General features: G+C 38.5%; 1 protein-coding gene across 1 annotated transcript; it reads right to left on the bottom strand.

Moving 5' to 3' along the window:
• Positions 1-371: 371 nt before the first annotated feature.
• Positions 372-17582, bottom strand: AGXT (alanine--glyoxylate aminotransferase). The gene is made up of 11 exons (XM_089492087.1): positions 17352-17582; positions 8971-9163; positions 6878-6942; positions 5628-5728; positions 5287-5357; positions 4717-4801; positions 4367-4462; positions 3389-3458; positions 1389-1484; positions 679-807; positions 372-479 (listed from the first exon to the last, which is right to left on the bottom strand). Exons 1-11 carry the CDS (start codon positions 17580-17582, stop codon positions 372-374), a joined length of 1245 nt encoding a protein of 414 aa, XP_089348213.1.
• Positions 17583-18751: the final 1169 nt, after the last annotated feature.

The following is an 18751-nucleotide window of genomic DNA, read 5'->3' as shown; positions in this document are numbered from 1 at the left end:
TTTATGCCTATTCCTGGTGTGTTTAAACTCCCCCACTGTATTAGCCTTTACTACACTGGATGGGAGGCTGTTCTATTTATCTACTTCCCTCTCAGTAAAGTAAAACCTTACATTGTATCTAAACCACTGATCTTCTAGTTTTAGATTTAGACCTCTTGTTCAAAAATCTGTTCTCCTTTGAAATAAATCTCCCTCCTGCACTTTGTATTTAAATTAAATTCTGCTTTATTAAAGAGATGCATAACCTTCAACAATTTTAATACAATGACCTCATAATAACGATCATATTTTCCAACAAGCGCTTTCCCCAACTTCAGAAGTTGAAGTGTTCATTGTACTGAGTGTGTAGGTTCCTTAGCCAGCAAGAATTTTCACATCTTGTTTTTAGCGCAGTGTTGCAGAGCATCACGAAGAGCCTCCAAAACACGATCAACATTGGCTTTTGTAGAGTTGTATCCCATAAGTCCAATACGGAGAACCTGTAAAATAGAAGTACAAGTTGTGTAACTTTTAAAGCAGTTGGCTGTTGTCAAGTTTAGCTGAATCTTGTGGCTACTGAGCGATATAGAGGTAACAGAATGATAATAAAAATATGTTTGCTCAATAAGCTTAGTACTCTTAACCCTGTTCTGTTCTTCATATATCTTTACATCTCCAACTTGGTCCCTTTCTCCTTACCTTTCCAGTGGATGGTCCCAGACCCCCAGTGATTTCAATGCTGTGCTTCTTCATAATATAAGTTGTAATGTCTTTCCATTCATATCCACTTGGCACAGTGACTGTTGTGACAGTGGGAAGACGAAGCACCTGTGGTAAGCGAAGCGTTACAATAAGTAAACCTTTACTTTGTAGCTGTTACAATCAGCAAAATAAAATAGTAATTAAATCTGTGTCATACTGGGACTTGTGTGGGAATGTTAACTATAGGGAAACAGGTCACCTGGTTATATAAAACTATATTTAGCAATCTTTTTCCAAAACGGAACTGAAAACTATCCTGTCACTTAAATAATTATCCCAAGGTACTTTAAGTGGTACATGTGCCACAGGTTTAGGAATACTGGCGCAGAACTATAAACCTAGTGCAGCTCTACATCTCTATTCAATCTGAAATTTTAGATAAGGCTGCTGGTACCTAAACCTAGCACCAAGATGACCCAAGGCACATATCCGTCATTGTAAGAAGCATTTTATCTTTGTAAACTCTAATTAATATGTCAGTATTTTAGTAATTTACTATGAAGCACAATCCTTCTTCAGTACAAGCTCTAGATTTAAATGCCACAACCACCAGAATGTCCTTTTTATGATTATAATATTGTGTAGTTTTTTTTTGGTACAGTAAATATGGAAAGGTATAAAATTCCTTATGCTTTCTTTTTACTCACAGCGTCTTTCACAAAAAGCTGCAGTCCTAGACCCTCCAATCCTTTGTGCAGGCTTAAAGCGTTCTCACGATGCATAGCCCAGGAATTTTCTAAACCCTAGAAATCAGATTCAGAAAGTGTTTTAAACCAAACTTTGCATCATTTTGGCTCATTTCAAAGGGTGGTTACCGTAATCTCCATACCTCATTTGCATCATTTTAATGGCATGGACTGTCAAGTGCAAAGTAGCAGTGCACCATCCCATGCATGTCACTACTCGCAGGTTCCCTGTGCAATGGACTACCTTCCAACCCAGGCAATGAATGGGGACAAACAGGGAACTTTGTAGGTCAGGTGTACAGAGAATGCATTATAACGGTTTGTTCTACACAAAATATAGAAAGTTTTCTATATTTTGTTAAAACAAAGTTCCTAATCAGAACCTTTTTGTAGTGATCTGTTCAGTAAAACTGATTCTTTTGTTTGTTATTATTGGAGGAGACATAGTTTAGTGTAAGGCAGGTAGGGAGTAAAATGTAAAAAAAAAAATAAAAAAAAAAAAAAAGCAACAAAAAAGTTTTGAATGTTTGTCACCCTTGACACAACTTGACCTTCCAGACCAAGTATCAACTAAGATATCAGCCATCTCAGCAGGTTAACACTTGGGAAAAAATACAGACACACTGTAAAGGTTTCCCCCAGGAACTGGGGCATGGCAGGCACAGGTGTGGTAGTGATATAGCTTTGTCCCATGGTAAATTATTGTTGTCCACTATACAGTACAGTACATTATGACTGCATTGTCCCAGTGACTCTTAGAAGAGGAAATGCAGACTATGATGCCTATTTGATTACAACTGGGACATATGGGATTCACTTGGTTGACCACTGTCTCAAACCATATTTGGTAAAAAAAAAGCCATGTTTTGGTACAAAAAGTTATTTTATTATTTATTTGTATAAATTGCACACAAAAGCAGGAACAGGAAAGATATACTTTCCTAGAATATCAGTCCACACTCCACATATCTTTTTGACCAACTATTTAACCCTGCACACTTGCACCATGAGAATGTTGGCAGGGCCTGTAGCAAGCACTTCATAAGGGATAAATGAGCTTAGAAAGCAATTGCTTTCTTTACTCAGCCAGACATTCAGCAAGACCAAACAATTATGCAGGGATGCCATGTGCTGCCGGGGGTTTGAGGCATTCAGTAAAACCGATGAAAAAACCCGCTGCACTGCATGCTCGCTCTTCCGGTGCCATCACATTGGACATACTGAAAGGTAGCATGCCTCTCACAAGATGGCGGTGCCCTTCTGATGGACGGATACAATCAAAGTAAAAAGGTTTCAAGAGGGTCTGTCCAGACCCTCCTGAGACCTCTGAACTCCCCCTGCAGGCTGATCACTTGTACTGTGATCAGCAATATAGGGCAATGGAGCCCTGCTTACTGATCACTCTGTGATCAGTAAAATATAAAATCTAAAAAAATATTTAAAAATGTTAAAGAATAAATAAAAATGTAATACAATTTTAAAATAATAAAGACTCCAGTGATATCACCATATCATATGGGTAAGCATCCAGTTCCAAGAAAATGTAAAAAAAAAAAAGGAAAAATAAGTGCCCAAACACCTTGTGAACATTCCCCTAGAAATATACATAAAAAAATAGAAAATTACAGCAAAACACAAACACAACATAAATGTTAAAACAGCCATTGTTACAAAGGGAACAAAAGGTAAAAAAAAATACATAAAGGTAAAATGTGAGATCCTAAAAGTTTATGTGACGTTTTTGCTAAGTTGGCCCAATAAAAAGGTGAGAACTCCATCTTCTCTTGGACCAGTACAGTTATACTATTTTTGTTACACATACAGAGTACTGTGCAATTCAGTAACAGGCAATGTGATATCTATAGTAACCTATGGAAACTATTGCCTTAAGCAATTTTGACTGGAAATACTAGTAATACATTTTGCAAACAAATCTTAAGATGTTGATGAATCAAGCTCACCTTCTCAGCCAGGATGGCGAGTCCCTCTCTCAGTGAGTAGAGGTTAGTTATCGGTCCTGTGTGGTGATATCTAGCAATTCAACAATAAAAAAACATGACATAATCCTCTTGCTTTTGTGGTACATATCCCCACATTAATGTACACAATGTCCAGAGCATGTATGCACAATGAAAATGTACTTAAAGTGAAGCACTACCTTTTTTCACTTATCAATCCATGTAGTGCACTGCAATCGTCAGGTCATTTCACCACGACACTCGAAAGACAAACTGATGTTCTGGCGTCATGCTGTTATGTGTGAAGCGAGCAGACTTAAACACGGGAATGATTGTGCGCAACTATGTCCTTACTCGCGAGTATCCTTAAAGTGAATGTGCTTAAAGCAGGGTATGCCTCTATTATATAATTGTTTTATAGTGTTTTCTCCTTTTGTGGCATTTATTGTTGCTGCATTATAAATGCATGTTTTATTCAACATCGGCATGAAAAACACATCTGGTTACCCATTAAAGTTCTATGTTTATTTCAACCCAAGGTGTGAGTAGCTACTAAAAGAAAAAATGTCAGTTTCATTGGTTATAATTGGGATACACTAAATCCAAACTGGCTGTATTGCACTGAACTTTTTACTGATCTAGGAAATTCTTCAGTATTTTTTCTAACATCCAAAGTCTATTTGATTTAAAGTTGAAATAATGATGACTGGCAAACACATCTGACTTGGTTGGCTTCATTCCTGTACTTAAATGTCATTATCTTCATTCTTGTATTTATGCAGTAGGTAATTACCTAATGAACTTGGCTGTTTGTCAAATCAGGTCTGTTTTCAGTGATAATTAAATGTTAAGTAATGAGGAGAATAGCAGTATTTTTTAAACTGGAATAGCTCAGCTACTCAATCTTACGAAAACAGACACAATTACATTTTTATTTTGTACCATTCATTATTCTATCATACTATGTAGCGTAAATCTTACATTCTTGGTTTCCCGTCACAGCCCCAGTAGTTTGATAACCAGGTCAGATCCACATACAGAGATGGAGGTTTAGTCTTACGGCTGAAAATCTTCTTACTAAAGAAAAAAATGATTGTGAGGAGAAAAATACTGTGCTACTTTCTGAACGCTAATATTTCAAATCAAATAATGATGCTAGATTTTGAATACCCCCCAATTAACAGACTGTTAGAACACTGGTGGTTTAATAAACAGTTAATCCACCATGGCGCTTTATTATTTAGGGTTATGTAGCAACGCCAGTGTTTCAGTTTTGTGACTTTTACATTTATAAATAAAACTCAAAAATGCATTTTGAATATAGAACATACCTTGCTGCTTCACTAAATGAAATAGGTGCCGTTCCTGGAGGTGCATTCAAAACTTTCTGAGATCCAGAATATAAGATATCAATTCCTAAGGGTAACATGTCTACAGTCAGTAACAGACGGACGGTGTCAATGTAAACATGAATTTTGCAAAGATTCAAGCATTATTTGATAATACTTGAGAGCAAAATAGGGCAGATGGGGGCTTTTATGAGAGGTGCCATACTACAATACAAGTCTAACAGGTTTTGGTCTTTTTTTTTAATAAAATCTACACCATGTTGTTTCGGTTACCAGACCTTAATTTTGACAAAAATCACATTTATCATGAAATAAAGCTATCAAGCTATTTTGGGTCCTTGACAGGGACACTGCCACAGGGGTCACTATGCACACATAATCAATTTGCAAAATGGTTGTTTTCAAATGTAGTGTTGCCAGAGGCCTAAGCACACAACACAGATTGAGACAAACACATAGTAAACCAGACAAGACGTGATTTCCCCCGATTTTTATCACCTCTTACAACCAGGGTTATGATGCTTCAAGATTTGTAATAAAATAAACACTCACCTTGCTTGTCCATGTAGAGAGGGGCTCCACCTAGTGATGCCACTGAGTCTACAAGAAATAGACAGTTATATCTGAAAAATATAAGAGAAAAAAAGGTTAACATACAAATAAACTCTTTTCACTATTAACTAATAATGCCTACTGAAATGCTTAGTAGACACTTTTATAAAATATCTGTATTGTTGGATTGGAGGATGAAAGTATAAGGCTGGCCTGTACATGAAGTATCTCTCCTAAAGAACCTTGAGGACTTCATCAAAGCCCAATCATAAAACACAGCGCTTTTAATAGTGCTCTAATTTAATGCAGTAAAAGGTCTTTTATGTTTAGTTAATACCAACCTGTGACACAGCTCTCCAATACCATCTAAAGGTTGGACTACACCACTGGATGACTCTCCATGAGTAATGAACAATAACGAAGGTTTATGTTCTGCTAAACCCTGAAACAAAAATATAAGTTGAAACAATATTTTTGCATAATGGTTGCTTGTCGTCCTTGCATATATTTGAATATATTGAAACCTGGGCTCAGCCCTCCATATCCATGTATTTACTCATGCCTCTTCCTGTTCCCATTTCCATGTTTGGTTCATTACTTTGGCTTGCCTTCTGGCTGCTCCTCTGACTACATTACTGTATCTACACCATGGATCCTTATTCCTGAGTTACCTTGGCTTGACATCCTGGCTGCTCCTTCTTTGGGAACTTATCCAGTTTGATTTGTGGAGTTTATTGACCCTAGCTGTGAATTCCAGTTGCTACCTACTGTGATTTCAGAGGTCTGCCATTTCCTGGCCGGGCTCTACCTCTCCCGTTATTCAGGTACACTTGACCGTTGAGCATGACAGATACTGCTTTTTAATAAAGGCTATTTGTGCGGTAAATCTTTATTTTTTGTTTAGTTATCTGTGATAGCTTGAGAGACTTAATACTGAGGGAATGCTAGAATTAGGACACCAACGTAGTTGAAATTTTTTTTTTTTTTAATTTTAAGTGGTTTCTCTTTTTAAAATCCTTACTTGACAATTGTATTTTTACCTTTTCAACTTTATCTATGTAATAGTGAAAGTTGATATTACTTTATAAGCCTCAGGGAAGTGAGTCTTTGGAGGATATTGATGGGTGCATTCTATGGACTGATATATTCATATAACAGAAAAAAAATTACATCTTTGAAGAGCACAGTGGTCACTTCTACATCTGGTCACTGTCCCCACTACTATAATCTGTGCGCCAAGTGTTTTTCTGTTTTTAATAGTTCCCTGTGGAGACTAGAACAGTGTTTCTCAACTCCCAGTATCAATCACATATTGACTAAGCACCTCCTAAAAACAATTTTCCATGAAATTACCATTTGAGGTCAACAAGGTTCGAAAGTACCCCAGAACTCTTCAGAAGTACTCCAAGGAATACACATACATAGGTTGAGAGGTATATATTTTTTATAATGGGGAAGACTGGTTCCTAAATGTCCATGAAAAAAAGCATTGAAAAGAACCACCACAATATTTAAACACTAAGAAATTATTTGTATACCATCTCCCTGTAAGCCCAGCTATATGGACTGCATACTGCTCAGTTCTCCTCACCTTCTCAATATCCTTCAAGGTAAAACCCTCACCTGGAGGTTTTGACAAAAGACGCACATCAGCTCCTGAGACACAGGAAAAGACGGAGTTAACAGAGAGACTGCAGACCTGATATACCGTAGCTAAAATACATGGTAATGGTTAATTTAATGCATTATTATTTAATGATTTATACAGTGCCATCATATTCCACAGCACTGTACAGCAGGTAAACAGGACAGTGCGTAACATAACAATTTGGACTTACAGAAACAAAAATTAAGGAGGGAACTTATGGCATTTGGTAGAGAACCTAGTTTATTCTTTCAGTGCTAGGATGCCTATAGCTTTCATTATTAGCTCTACACTGCTTTGCTTTGTATGACGCATTATCAGTGATACTGCATTATATTAAAAAAGTCTCTAAAAGCCTATTCACCTCATATTTCCATGGGTTGGGCATTTCACCTACATTTCCTGTTTTTGTAGGTACATCATGCAATGTAATATAATGAGATTAGCTTCTTTTATGCACACTGTTTTATGTAATACTTGTATTACACACAGTTAATTTTCCTCTTTTATAACAACATTTCTTTATGGAGATATAGTAATAAAAGATATGAAGGCAGAACCAATACATTACTAAGTAGGACCACCTTTAGCGCCAATGGGGTCCTTAGGATTCTGTTTGTATTGTACAGACATATAAAACCTCTTTTTGTCAGGTTGTTGGGCCTAAACAGGTTGTTAACTCTGGGGCTCTTACACCATTGCCTGTAGTCACAATATTGCGGTACTTCTTTCTTCCCACCATCAATATTGATGGCAATATGGGTAATTTCAGGGTCAACTCTACATTTCGGTTAACCTGGTCACTGAGCTGATTGCTTATATATTAGCATGTCAGAGGGGTACTGGAGACATCATTTACATGGGTGCACAAAGCTCTGGGGCTGGCTCTTGTTTTTGTCCAAATAGAAGTTTGATTTTTTTTTTACACTTAGTCTTGAAGATCCCTACTGATTTTGCCACTAGCCATTATTGGAGTAAATTCCATAATTTTACTTTTTTGTGTGAAGAAAATAATAATGGCTATGTTTTTTTCTCGTTCTTTACATTATGTAACCTTGCTCTTCAAATCCCCACCATTTTTTTGTGGTGGGAAACGTTTCTCAGCTTCATTTCAGAAGTCCTGGTATGTACACAATTTTCACTTGTGAGTACAGCAGAGAAAGGGTTAAGACATGAATGTTGACCACTAGTAGGACACATGCAAAAGCTTCCAGGACTGTCCCTGGGATATCGACCAGGTGTGATCATTTACAAAACTGCAGCAGGAGAATAATTAACTTTTCAGTGAAAGTTCAAACCCATCTTTTTCTCAGCACTGTTGAGACTAAAATTAAAGCATTAAAGGAAGCCTATTTTAAGGATATCACTGTAAGAATATATTCAGAAAAGCAGTAAGAGATTTTAATGCAACCGTGTATGTGATTAAGGTGTTTTTTGAGCATCTTCGCTTATTCAGATTCAATTAAATGAGATGCATGGCTACTGGATATTTCTGTGTTATGTTCCACTCAGGAATGAGAGACTAAGGAAATATAGGGAAAGGAAAGCAAGATATTTTACATTTGTATATGTTTTGAGCACACGATGTTTGGCATTTGGTAATACAACACAAAGAAAATTGATGTGATGACGCTAAACAAGTTTAAGCACATGCAAAAGGTCAGAAATGGTCTTTTCACACATTCTGGACAGTACTTGATCACAATTTGGAAGTGATGCGATATCACAACTCCACCAACATTACTGCGTCATTCTGTCTCAAGAGTATGGGTCAGCAGATTGGAATTATGTCATACATAGTTTCTGTAAAAGCCATTCAGTTCATCTAGCCTGCCCATTTTTCTACCTATGGCAGGATCTGGAAGTTTACTTGGTCTTTGGCTATGGCAAAAAAAAAAGTTTTAAAGTGTCAGGATACTTCAATTAGAAGTCACATGAAAATAAATATGCTGTGCGTGTAGAAGTATGTATTTGTGTGGGAAATCTCTGTATGAATGCATGTGACTACTCTTCCTAAATATCTCCTCTCCCGTTCTTACCAATCCTTTCTGTGATATCTGCTGCTCTTTCCCCCCAGATTCCTTTCACAGCGATTAGCACCACATCCCCTTTCTCCACCACATTAAAAAGTGCCGTCTCCATGGCACAATGTCCAGACCCACTCACGGCCAGAGTCAGTGTATTCTGTGTCTGGAAGGCATACTGGATCCCCTGCTTAATCTCATCCATTATCTGTAGAGAAGGGAAAATGGCAAAATTAACAAAATGACCATAACAATATGATTAGTAATCATGTAATATAAATGGTGGAAGGCAAATAATAATATATATATATATAATTTGGATTTAAAGAAAAAAATTAATCAACAGTATTCATGCTGTAGTGTAATGGATAATTATACATATGAGGGGGCCAGCTAAGACAGTCACGATAGTAAGTATGAGATATATTACAGGTAATGGAGGAGAGACACTGAGTAAACGAAACATAACAGAAGACGATGTGTCAGAGTGAGAATTAACAGGAAATCACAAACTTTCACTTAAACTTGACATGAGCTTTACCTGGACCTACGTACTAGCAGTAGTGGGAGCCAGTAAGCCAGTATAAGTAGTTAAAAGAGAAAGGTCTGTACTGCTTAAACTCATACTCTGTGAATTTCAACAATTGCTTCTACTCAATCTCACATACATTTACACATTTCATATTTTCCCTAAGGATTTGCATTTATAGCAATTACAATAATTGATGTGCCTATAAACTTTTCCAATTCAAGCTGAGGCTCCAAGAATCAATACTGATAATATGGCCTCCAAGCACCTTTTGATCTGTGAGTTGGGATGAGTATTGCTCCCAACTGACTCCCTCCCGACTCCCTCCCCAGTATCATCTCTCTCACTTGGATTTTTTTTTTAGTCAAAAAAATTTATAACCCTCAAGGCAGTCCAGCTTCTAGTACCCTAGCCAGCTCTCCACTAGAGGGAATTCAGTACATCGCATAGAGTGGGCTTTGTTCTTGGGCTTACAGCATATACTTGTTGTATAAAGTGTACAAAGCATGCTTGGTAATTGCAGTGAGATGTGTGTCCAGTATCTGTGTTGTTGGAGTGGTGCTGGAGACTACTATAAGCTGATGCAACAGAATATGTGGGTCCCATAACTTTTAAATAAAAGATTCTGTGAAACCAAAATAATTTTAGCAATTTTTTCAGTAATGTATTTCAGCAACAAAGTAAGCATCTATATATTTTATCGATGTAAAAATTACATAAACAAATATACACACATATATATATATATATATATATGTAAAATATTGTAATAATGCCAGAATTCCCACTAAATGTAATTGCTTAAGATCATTTTTTTTACAAAGCCGTAATATACTTTGACTTTGTCCCCTACCTAGGCATTTCATCATTGAACACTTAGTCCCTTCCTGTAGTCTTCTCTTTAACTCTTACCTGGAACATCTCTAGATGCACTGGGCTAAGTACTGGCAGAGCACCTGCAGCCTGTATCCGAGGGGGTACATTGGAGGGGCCTGAACCCAGCAAAAGTCTTTGAGGAACAAGTAGGGGGAGACGCAGGGAAGATGGGGATCCGACAGAGAGCAGGGAGGACATGTTTTTCAGAGAGCAGAGTGAATCCGTGAGTAATGGGATCTGAGTCCGAGTTAATTTAAGGCTTATTAACTAACCATTCCTTGCATGTTTACACCTATTTCTTGGGAACACATCCAAGAATGATGTTTTCTTCTTTCACTAAGCAAGATTATTTAAGGACGCATATGGTTAAATGTTAGATACCCTTTCATCCATGATCATGAAAGTGAGCTGGTTATAACTAACCTAATCACAGTGAGACACCAGATGACCACAAACCCGGAATTTCTTCATTTAATCTCACTGTGTGATTTTTAAGTCAGCGTTTACACTAGAACCTATTGTAGGAGCACAGAAAAGCAATGAACTGATCTCATGTAACTGACAGCTCTGGAAAAAAATTCTCACCCCTCTATTTTATAATTTACTAAAAATGTTCAACTACATCGCCCACCTTTGGGTTGAACTAGAATGGAGATTGTGAACCAGGCCTTCTCGTCCAACATCACTCCCTGAGCTCACAAATGTTCTACTGGATAACTGGGCAAAACTTCCCACAGAAAAACTCAAAAATCTTGTTGAAAGCCTTCCCAGAAGAGTGGAAGCTGTTATACCTGCAAAGGGGCACCAACTACACAATAACATCTGTGTATTTAGAATTATATATATATATATATATATATATATATATGTTTGTTTGAATTGTTTTGCTTGGCACTAATACATTTTCGATCTTAGGCCTGCAGGGCAATCTCTGTAAAACTCGTGCACAAAAACATCCTAATAGATGACTGACTAGTTACTTTATATCTATGCTGTGATGTTAAAATTTTACTGTGGTAGATATTATTACTATATAACCAATTAACACAACATAGTCATGTTATTTGGATTTGTAGTGTTTTGCAAAAAAAGCAGTAATTTATTTCCCTTAGGTTAGCAAATGAGAAATTGTACTCACATTCCTTCATTTTAGCAATTGTTTTTAAATATATACCCTATTATCAGATAATCAAAAGACCTTCCCACTTAGTACCATGTCTTAGTTTCCAGTTAGGAAGATTAATGTCAAGCAGCTGTGTGCAAGGTAGTGAGGAGATGCTACCCACAGAGAAGGTTCAACCTACAGAGTTCCCATTAACTTAGCAGAACTAAGCAGAAGCCCAGCCAACAACTTGGTAGCTCCAAGTTCCTACTGAATTCAGCTGAACAACAAAACAATTAATTCAAGATCTGATCTAGCAGCACTATTACATTTTCCAAAAGGTGAACTCAACATAACTTATAGGTTTTAGCTGTCTCTAGTTCTGCCTTAACCCTGCCTTGTTCCGTATTTGCCTCAACCATAATTACGTTTTTAAGTGAGTATGATTTGTGTTTGAGAGGCCAGGTATTTAAACTTGCGCCTGTGTTCAGTTCTATAAATATTGATAAATAAATGAGTTGAGGAAAACACTTTTTCTGAATATTTAAATATAGAAACTCAAGAGAATAGTAAATAGACCAAGCTGTTGCATAGTTATTGAAGATTTCTACTTTGAAAAAAAGATTTGGGATTCTCTTTATTCCAAGCAAAACAAATACTGTGAGGGATGTATGAGCTGAACCAGACTTTTGCTGGCAGAGCCCATGCGCCAGCTGAGCAAGTCTGCTATATGTGTGTCCCTTCAAATAACCATTAGGCCCTAATGTCTAAAGGTGATGAAGCACTTGAGCGGCTTAATATGTGGAAATCTGTTCATTAGATGTTAACCACCTCCCCATTGGATGTTAATAACACAAAAAGGAGAATTATAAGCAAGCCAGTCATGTTATCGGGGATTATGTGAATGGCTTAACTATGTTTTCTGGGTTGGCGTGCAAAGCTAGGAAAGGAAGGTTAGTGACAGAGTTTTAGGTAGTGGTAAATTGGGTAAGCCTCCCAGAAATGTTAAAATGTAACCGGGAATATCTAGAAGACTCAAAGCTATGATTATTACCACAGTACCTGCAAGTTGAAACCAAACCTTAGGATTGAGCAGCCACACCACATTACACACCACAGGACAGGCTATGAAGCGGCTGTCCGTTCTTGGTTGAGCTGCTCAAATTTGTTTTGTATATAATATGTGAATACGGTAACCCCCTGAGACTGATGACACATGGGGAGTAGGTTTGAGGGCCATGACGGATACATGGTGTCAGGCTGATAGGAACAAGGTGAGAAACCCAGTATGCAGACTATCTTCCAGGAGCTGCGGGAAGGTTTAGAAGACAAGGCAAAACCAGAAACAGTCCGAAGGTCAGGGCGGGAGAGAGCAGCGAAGTCTGAGTACAAGCCAAAGGTCGGGTTAGGAAAAGACAGGATAAACTAAATAGCTCTGAACTATGGGGGTTTTACATGGCCAGAAACGCTCTATGAGCTTGATCGGGACCTGGTTTCAAATCCATGGAACTTTATGGCGGCTAGGAACCACAGAGTCATTCCCCATTTGTACAGAAGAATACAACTTATGGTTTCTGTTTCCTTACTTATTAAGTACAATTCCATTTAGCTTTGATACACAAAGTTTCACTGTTCCAATATTGGCTATAGTGCAGAGGTAAAGCTTTATTATTTCCTTTAGTTCTCAGCCATTAAATGCTAGAATTCTATTTTCAATTTAAATGTGCAGTCTAAAGTCATGTTGTCCATTTTATGTCCCTGATGTCAAAGTCTATCCTGTTCTGAACAAACAGTAGTAGACAGCACGCCTGTGTGATTATTCATCTGCCAAACTTTGGTAAGCTCTATTAAAAATTTGGTACATCAACTAAGCTAAGCTAACCCTTCAGTCAATATTTTTTTGGATATCCAAAGTTGTAGATTTGCAAATCTACATATATAATATGTCCTGAGGAAAGTCAGCAATGACTGAAACGTTGACTTGACTTTGAATAAAGAGAAATTGTTAATTTAAAGACCTGGAGTGCTGACCATCTTTTGAAAGTGCTTTATATGGAAACTGCTGGTTACTAGCACCAGGCTTGGGAAATTTGGAATGGTGTGCAATGGACTTTGTGAGTAAATATTTATATACCGTATTTGCTCGATTATAAGACAAGGTTTTTTCAGAGCAAATGCTCTGAAAAATACCCCTCGTCTTCTAATCGGGGTCGTCTTCTAATCAGACCTCAAATAGAGGTCTGATTATGAGACTAAGATCCAGATCCCCCGCACCGCTGCAGGGGAACTGGATCCTCCTGTCTCCCCCCCACACACACACTTACCGGTGCTTCCTGCTGTATTGCCGGGGCAGCAGGTTGACGTCTACGCGATTCGCGTAGACAACGTCCGCTGCAGCCGGAAGGAGGTGTGGCTAGCAGCGGGGTTGTCTGCATCCGTCGCGGATACCTTCCCCGACTGTCAGAGATCAGAGAGGAACTCTGATCTCTGACAGCCGGGGAAGGTATCCGCGACGGACGCAGACAAACCCCCGCTGCCAACTCCACCTCCTTCCGGCTGCAGCGGAAGGAGACGTCCACCCGCTGCCCCGGCAATACAGCTGGAAATTGGAAGCACCGGTAAGTGTGTGTGTGTGTGCGTGTGTGTGTTAAATGGGGGCATAGGGCATTTCTGGAATGCCTTATACCCCTATATGCCACTCTGGCACTTAGGGGGTTAAAAGGCATATTATGGGGCAGAGTGGCATATAGGGAGGTATAAGGCATTTCAGGAGGCAGAGTGGCGTTAAGGGGGCATTTAATAGAGCACTCTGCCTCCTGAAATGCCTTATACCTCCCTATATGCCACTCTGCCCCATAATATGCCTTTTAACCCCCTAAATGCCAGAGTGGCATATAGGGGTATAAGGCATTTGTGGAGGCAGAGTGCTCTATACAATGCCTTTTAACTCCCTTAATGCCACTCTGCCTCCTGGAATGCCTTATACCTCCCTATATGCCACTCTGCCCCATAATATGCATTTTAACCCCCTAAATGCCAGAATGGGATATAGGGGTATAAGGCATTTCTGGAGGCAGAGTGGCACATAGGGGGTCAAAAGGCATACCATGGGGCACAGTGGCATATAGAGGGTTAAAAGGCATATCATGGGCCACAGTGCCATATTGGTGTGGCAAGCCTGGGGGCAGATGTGCGTAACTGGGGGACAGGTTGGAAAATACAAGGAAATAAAAACAAAAAAAATATTTTTCTCAATCATAGCTTTTATTTAAAAAAATAGTTGATGAATTAACATTTACTGGTAAAACTTTTTTCCTTTAGGGTCGTCTTATATTCAGGCTTTTTCTTTTTTTCCTAAGTTAATATTCAGATTTTGGGGGGTCGTCTCATAATCAGGGTCGTCTTATAATCGAGCAAATACGGTATATAGGGGTATGTAGAAGCATTATTAAACACTCATCTACAGACCCCAGACAAGCCAGAAGGCTTGTTGTTCCCCCAGAAATCTCATGGTGCTGCCACAACCACAAGGGATTCTAGGTGGGCGCATGCAAATAAGGTTAACAATTATCACCTTTGCCTCTATATCCACTTTATACACGGATCCCTTGAAAGTAATTGCCCGCTGTACAGGACAGCCTTTAGACAAAACACGGGAAGAGGTGCAATAGCCAGATCACCTCTCATATACATAGACACCCCTCCTAATTGAGTTTAGGTGTTTCAGCCACACCCATTACTAACAGATATTTTAAATCAAGCACATTAGCAGCCATCTCCATAGACAATGTTGGCAGTAGAATGGGTTGTACCGAAGAGCTCAAGGGCTGTAAGCACGGCACATAGGATGCCACCTTTTCCACAAGTCCTGTTAGTGCTAGATCTGCCATTTTGCGGTAGACACACACTCACAGAGAGGGGCCAAATGCTGAAGCACAAATCGACTGTCATCTGTAGCATTACTCATTACAAACTACTTCTGGAAGTAACATCAGCACAAGCACTGAGCCTCTGGAGCTTCATAAAGTGGGTTTCAATGGCCGAGCAGCTGCACACAAGCCTAAGATTTCTGTGCAATGCCAAGCGTCGGCTGGAGTGGTGTAAACTCTTTTTACTGGAGTTTTAATGGCTCTGGGGCAGTGGAAACATGTTCTTTGAAGTTATAAAGGATACTTCACTATCTGGAAGTCTCGAGTGGCCTGCACAGCACCCTGACCCTAACCTAACTGAACACCTTTGGGATGAACTAGAATACCAATTTGCGAGCCCGGATGAACTAGAATGCCATTTGTGAGCCAGGCCTTCTCGTCCAGTGCCTGACCTCACAAAATCCCTCAGACACGCTCCAAATGTTGTGGAAAGCCTTCCCAGGAGAGTGGAGGCTGTTATTTCGGCAAAGGGCATATTATTAGTCCGATGGCATATTAATGCCCATAGTTCTAAAATAGAATGTTCAACAAGCTCATTTAAGTGTGATGACCAGGTGTCCACATACTTTTGGTTTTATATATATATATTGTAAATATATATTTAGTTGTGCATACATGGGGACTGCATGTAAAGGACAAAATGCACATTTGCATAAAATGCACAAGTATTATGCCCTTTTTGCACCTGTGGAGCACCCACTTTTGCACTACAACTCCCATGACCTCCCATTCTGGCACCAAAACTTAATCAGCCATTTTTTTATTTCAAAAATATATTTATATTACTTTACGTGTATTTTGGTGTGCTGACCAATGAGCAGCCCTCTCTTCCCTGAATGGAGCCTTAGCATTTAATTGTAAAGTCTACAATTGTTGATTGGCTCATCCTACTACCTGGTTGGCTCATTGGATCCACTTTGCTAACCAGGTTTCTGATCCACGAGAAGAAAGCCCAATTAAGAGAATCCTTTAAGGAAAAGTCAATATACCATGTGAACACTGAATTTGTGAAGAGGGGAGACATGATCAACAATATATCATAATGTTAATTAGTAGGGAGACATTAATAAGCATTAATAATAGTTAAAAAACATGTACCAGAAATAGAGGGTATGGTTTAAAATAAAATGGTGAATGAATTTGCGAAAATTCTAATTTATAGAACAGATAGCAGATTCCACCAGTGGATGTGATACAGAAAAACATGGTAAATTTACTCGATAAATCTTGGCATGTGAATAAAGCTTTCCCAAAGAATTAATAAGAAAAGAAACAATTCAAACAGGGCTGACTAGATGGGCAAATTAGTTATTTCTACAGTTATTCTAACTGTATCTGTGTGATACTAACACACTGCATTTCCCAAACATTTTAGGAACTTATCTCGAAAACACTGCAAATAGCAGTCAGTGAACCAAATCACCTTTGATAATCATGTGAGTTTTGTTGCAAAATGCTTTCAAATGAACTATTTTAAAAATCAAGAAAAATCTTAGTAAAGTTAATAAATTGCTAGTTTACTCCTAAAGTTTTATTTTCTATCTCTCAGGTTTAGAATTAGGTTTTGATGTATTCTGCAAAATATAGTTTTATCATTAAATGTGCAAATGTTACAAGGTAGAATTATGTAATTAAAACATGTAACACCTCTCTTTTTTAATAAAAAAATAAAAAATCAATTTTGTTACAATATAAAACAGGTTATTTATAACTTGATTGTACATAGATTTTAAGCTTGCAAGAGCTGGGCCTTCTCCCTTTGTACCGGTACATTTTAGCATGTTTTAATATTTTTGTCATTTTAAATTTTCTAAATAATTTCACTGTCTTCTATTCTAACAGCTCTACAGAATCTGCTGGCTAATAAATGTAGTTTAATGTAATATAATAGTTTATGAAGACCAGCAACTGTTTGTTGACCTACTGCTTTATATTAATCTCCAAAGTGTGTCTTACTTACCTTAAACATTTCAGGGTGCATGTGACCAATGATCTGCAGTGCCCCAGCAGTTAGTATTCGTGGGGGTACATTGGAAGGCCCAGGACCCAGCATGAGACGCTGTGGGACATTCAGGGGCTGCAGGAGGGCTGGTGGTGGAGGGATGGTCACAGAGGACATATTCCTAAGAGTAGCTGATACCTGTGTAGCACAACGCAGAGAAAAGGAAATACTTCTGATTGTCCCCTGCATCTTTATTAACCCTTGGCCAAAATGCCTTGGGTGACGCACAATGACCCTTCACCTAGGTTTTAGCTGTGTGGTTCTGAAGCTCTCTCTCTTAATATGCATATCGCTTTCCTCCTCCCTTCCTCTCCCTGGATTTGTCATTATCTGTCACTCCCCCAACTACAAAGTCAGAGGTGGCTGACCCATGGTGTTTAACACCGAGGACGTTATACCTGCCCCTGGCTGACACAACACCTTTAATGCTTGGAAACTGCTATCACACGAGAGCAAATCTATCTTGTCCTATGATTAAAAACAACACAACTTTTATCAAATTAGACATTCTGTTCTCTGCAGTACTGTTTGGTCAGATAAAATAACAATTGTACCTGGAAAGCTAAAAGGGAATTTTATTGATTTTGAATTTAGCACATTGGTAAATTATCAGCCAAGCCCAACATTCAGTAATTAAAAACTGAAAACTATAGCATATAAAAAGATTGTGTTATGTGTATTATGTGTCTGTAAAATGCAAACAGTATATTGTCATAATGCAACTGGATGAATTATTCAAATCTAATAATCGTTCTCTACAAGGTAAACATCCCAGAACTCTTAAAACAGATCTTTGTGAAAATACATTAGCCAGGCAATTTCTCTGATTGATTGTGGTTGTGATTGTAGAATGTGAAAGCAATGATTTATTGTTAAATTGGTTTCTATCAGGTATATATATATATATAATCTAAAAAGTTTGATTATTAAAATATTAACTAACATACGTCACGCAGGTGCCCTGTCATAGAAGCCCTGGCAGAAGTGCCAGACAGCAGCAGCGGAGGTTGTCTGCCCGCATCGCGCAGATGTTCACCAGCTACCAGAGAGGGGTAACTGGCTCCTCCTCTCTGGCAGCCGGTGGACATCTGCACGATGCGCGCACCCAACTCTGCTGCTGCCCAACACTTCCGCCAGGACTTCTTTGACAGAGCCCCAGCATGACATGGCATTCCGGTGCTCAGTCGTAGAAGCCCCAGTAGTCTTATATTCAGGCTTTTTCTTTTTTTCCCTAAATACCATATTTATATTTTTAAGAGTCGTCTTATAATTGAGCAATGGGTGGTATGTGTCTTCCTCAGTCTCTAGTTCTCTACCAGAGGCCTGGGAGTTTGAGGGTTCAGCACAGTATCTTAGCT

Source organism: Sceloporus occidentalis, unplaced genomic scaffold (assembly GCF_023333645.1).
Source record: "Sceloporus occidentalis isolate IW3139 unplaced genomic scaffold, rSceOcc1.0.p SCAF_53, whole genome shotgun sequence".
NCBI lineage: Eukaryota > Metazoa > Chordata > Lepidosauria > Squamata > Phrynosomatidae > Sceloporus > Sceloporus occidentalis.
This window is presented reverse-complemented; position numbering and strand designations above follow the sequence as displayed.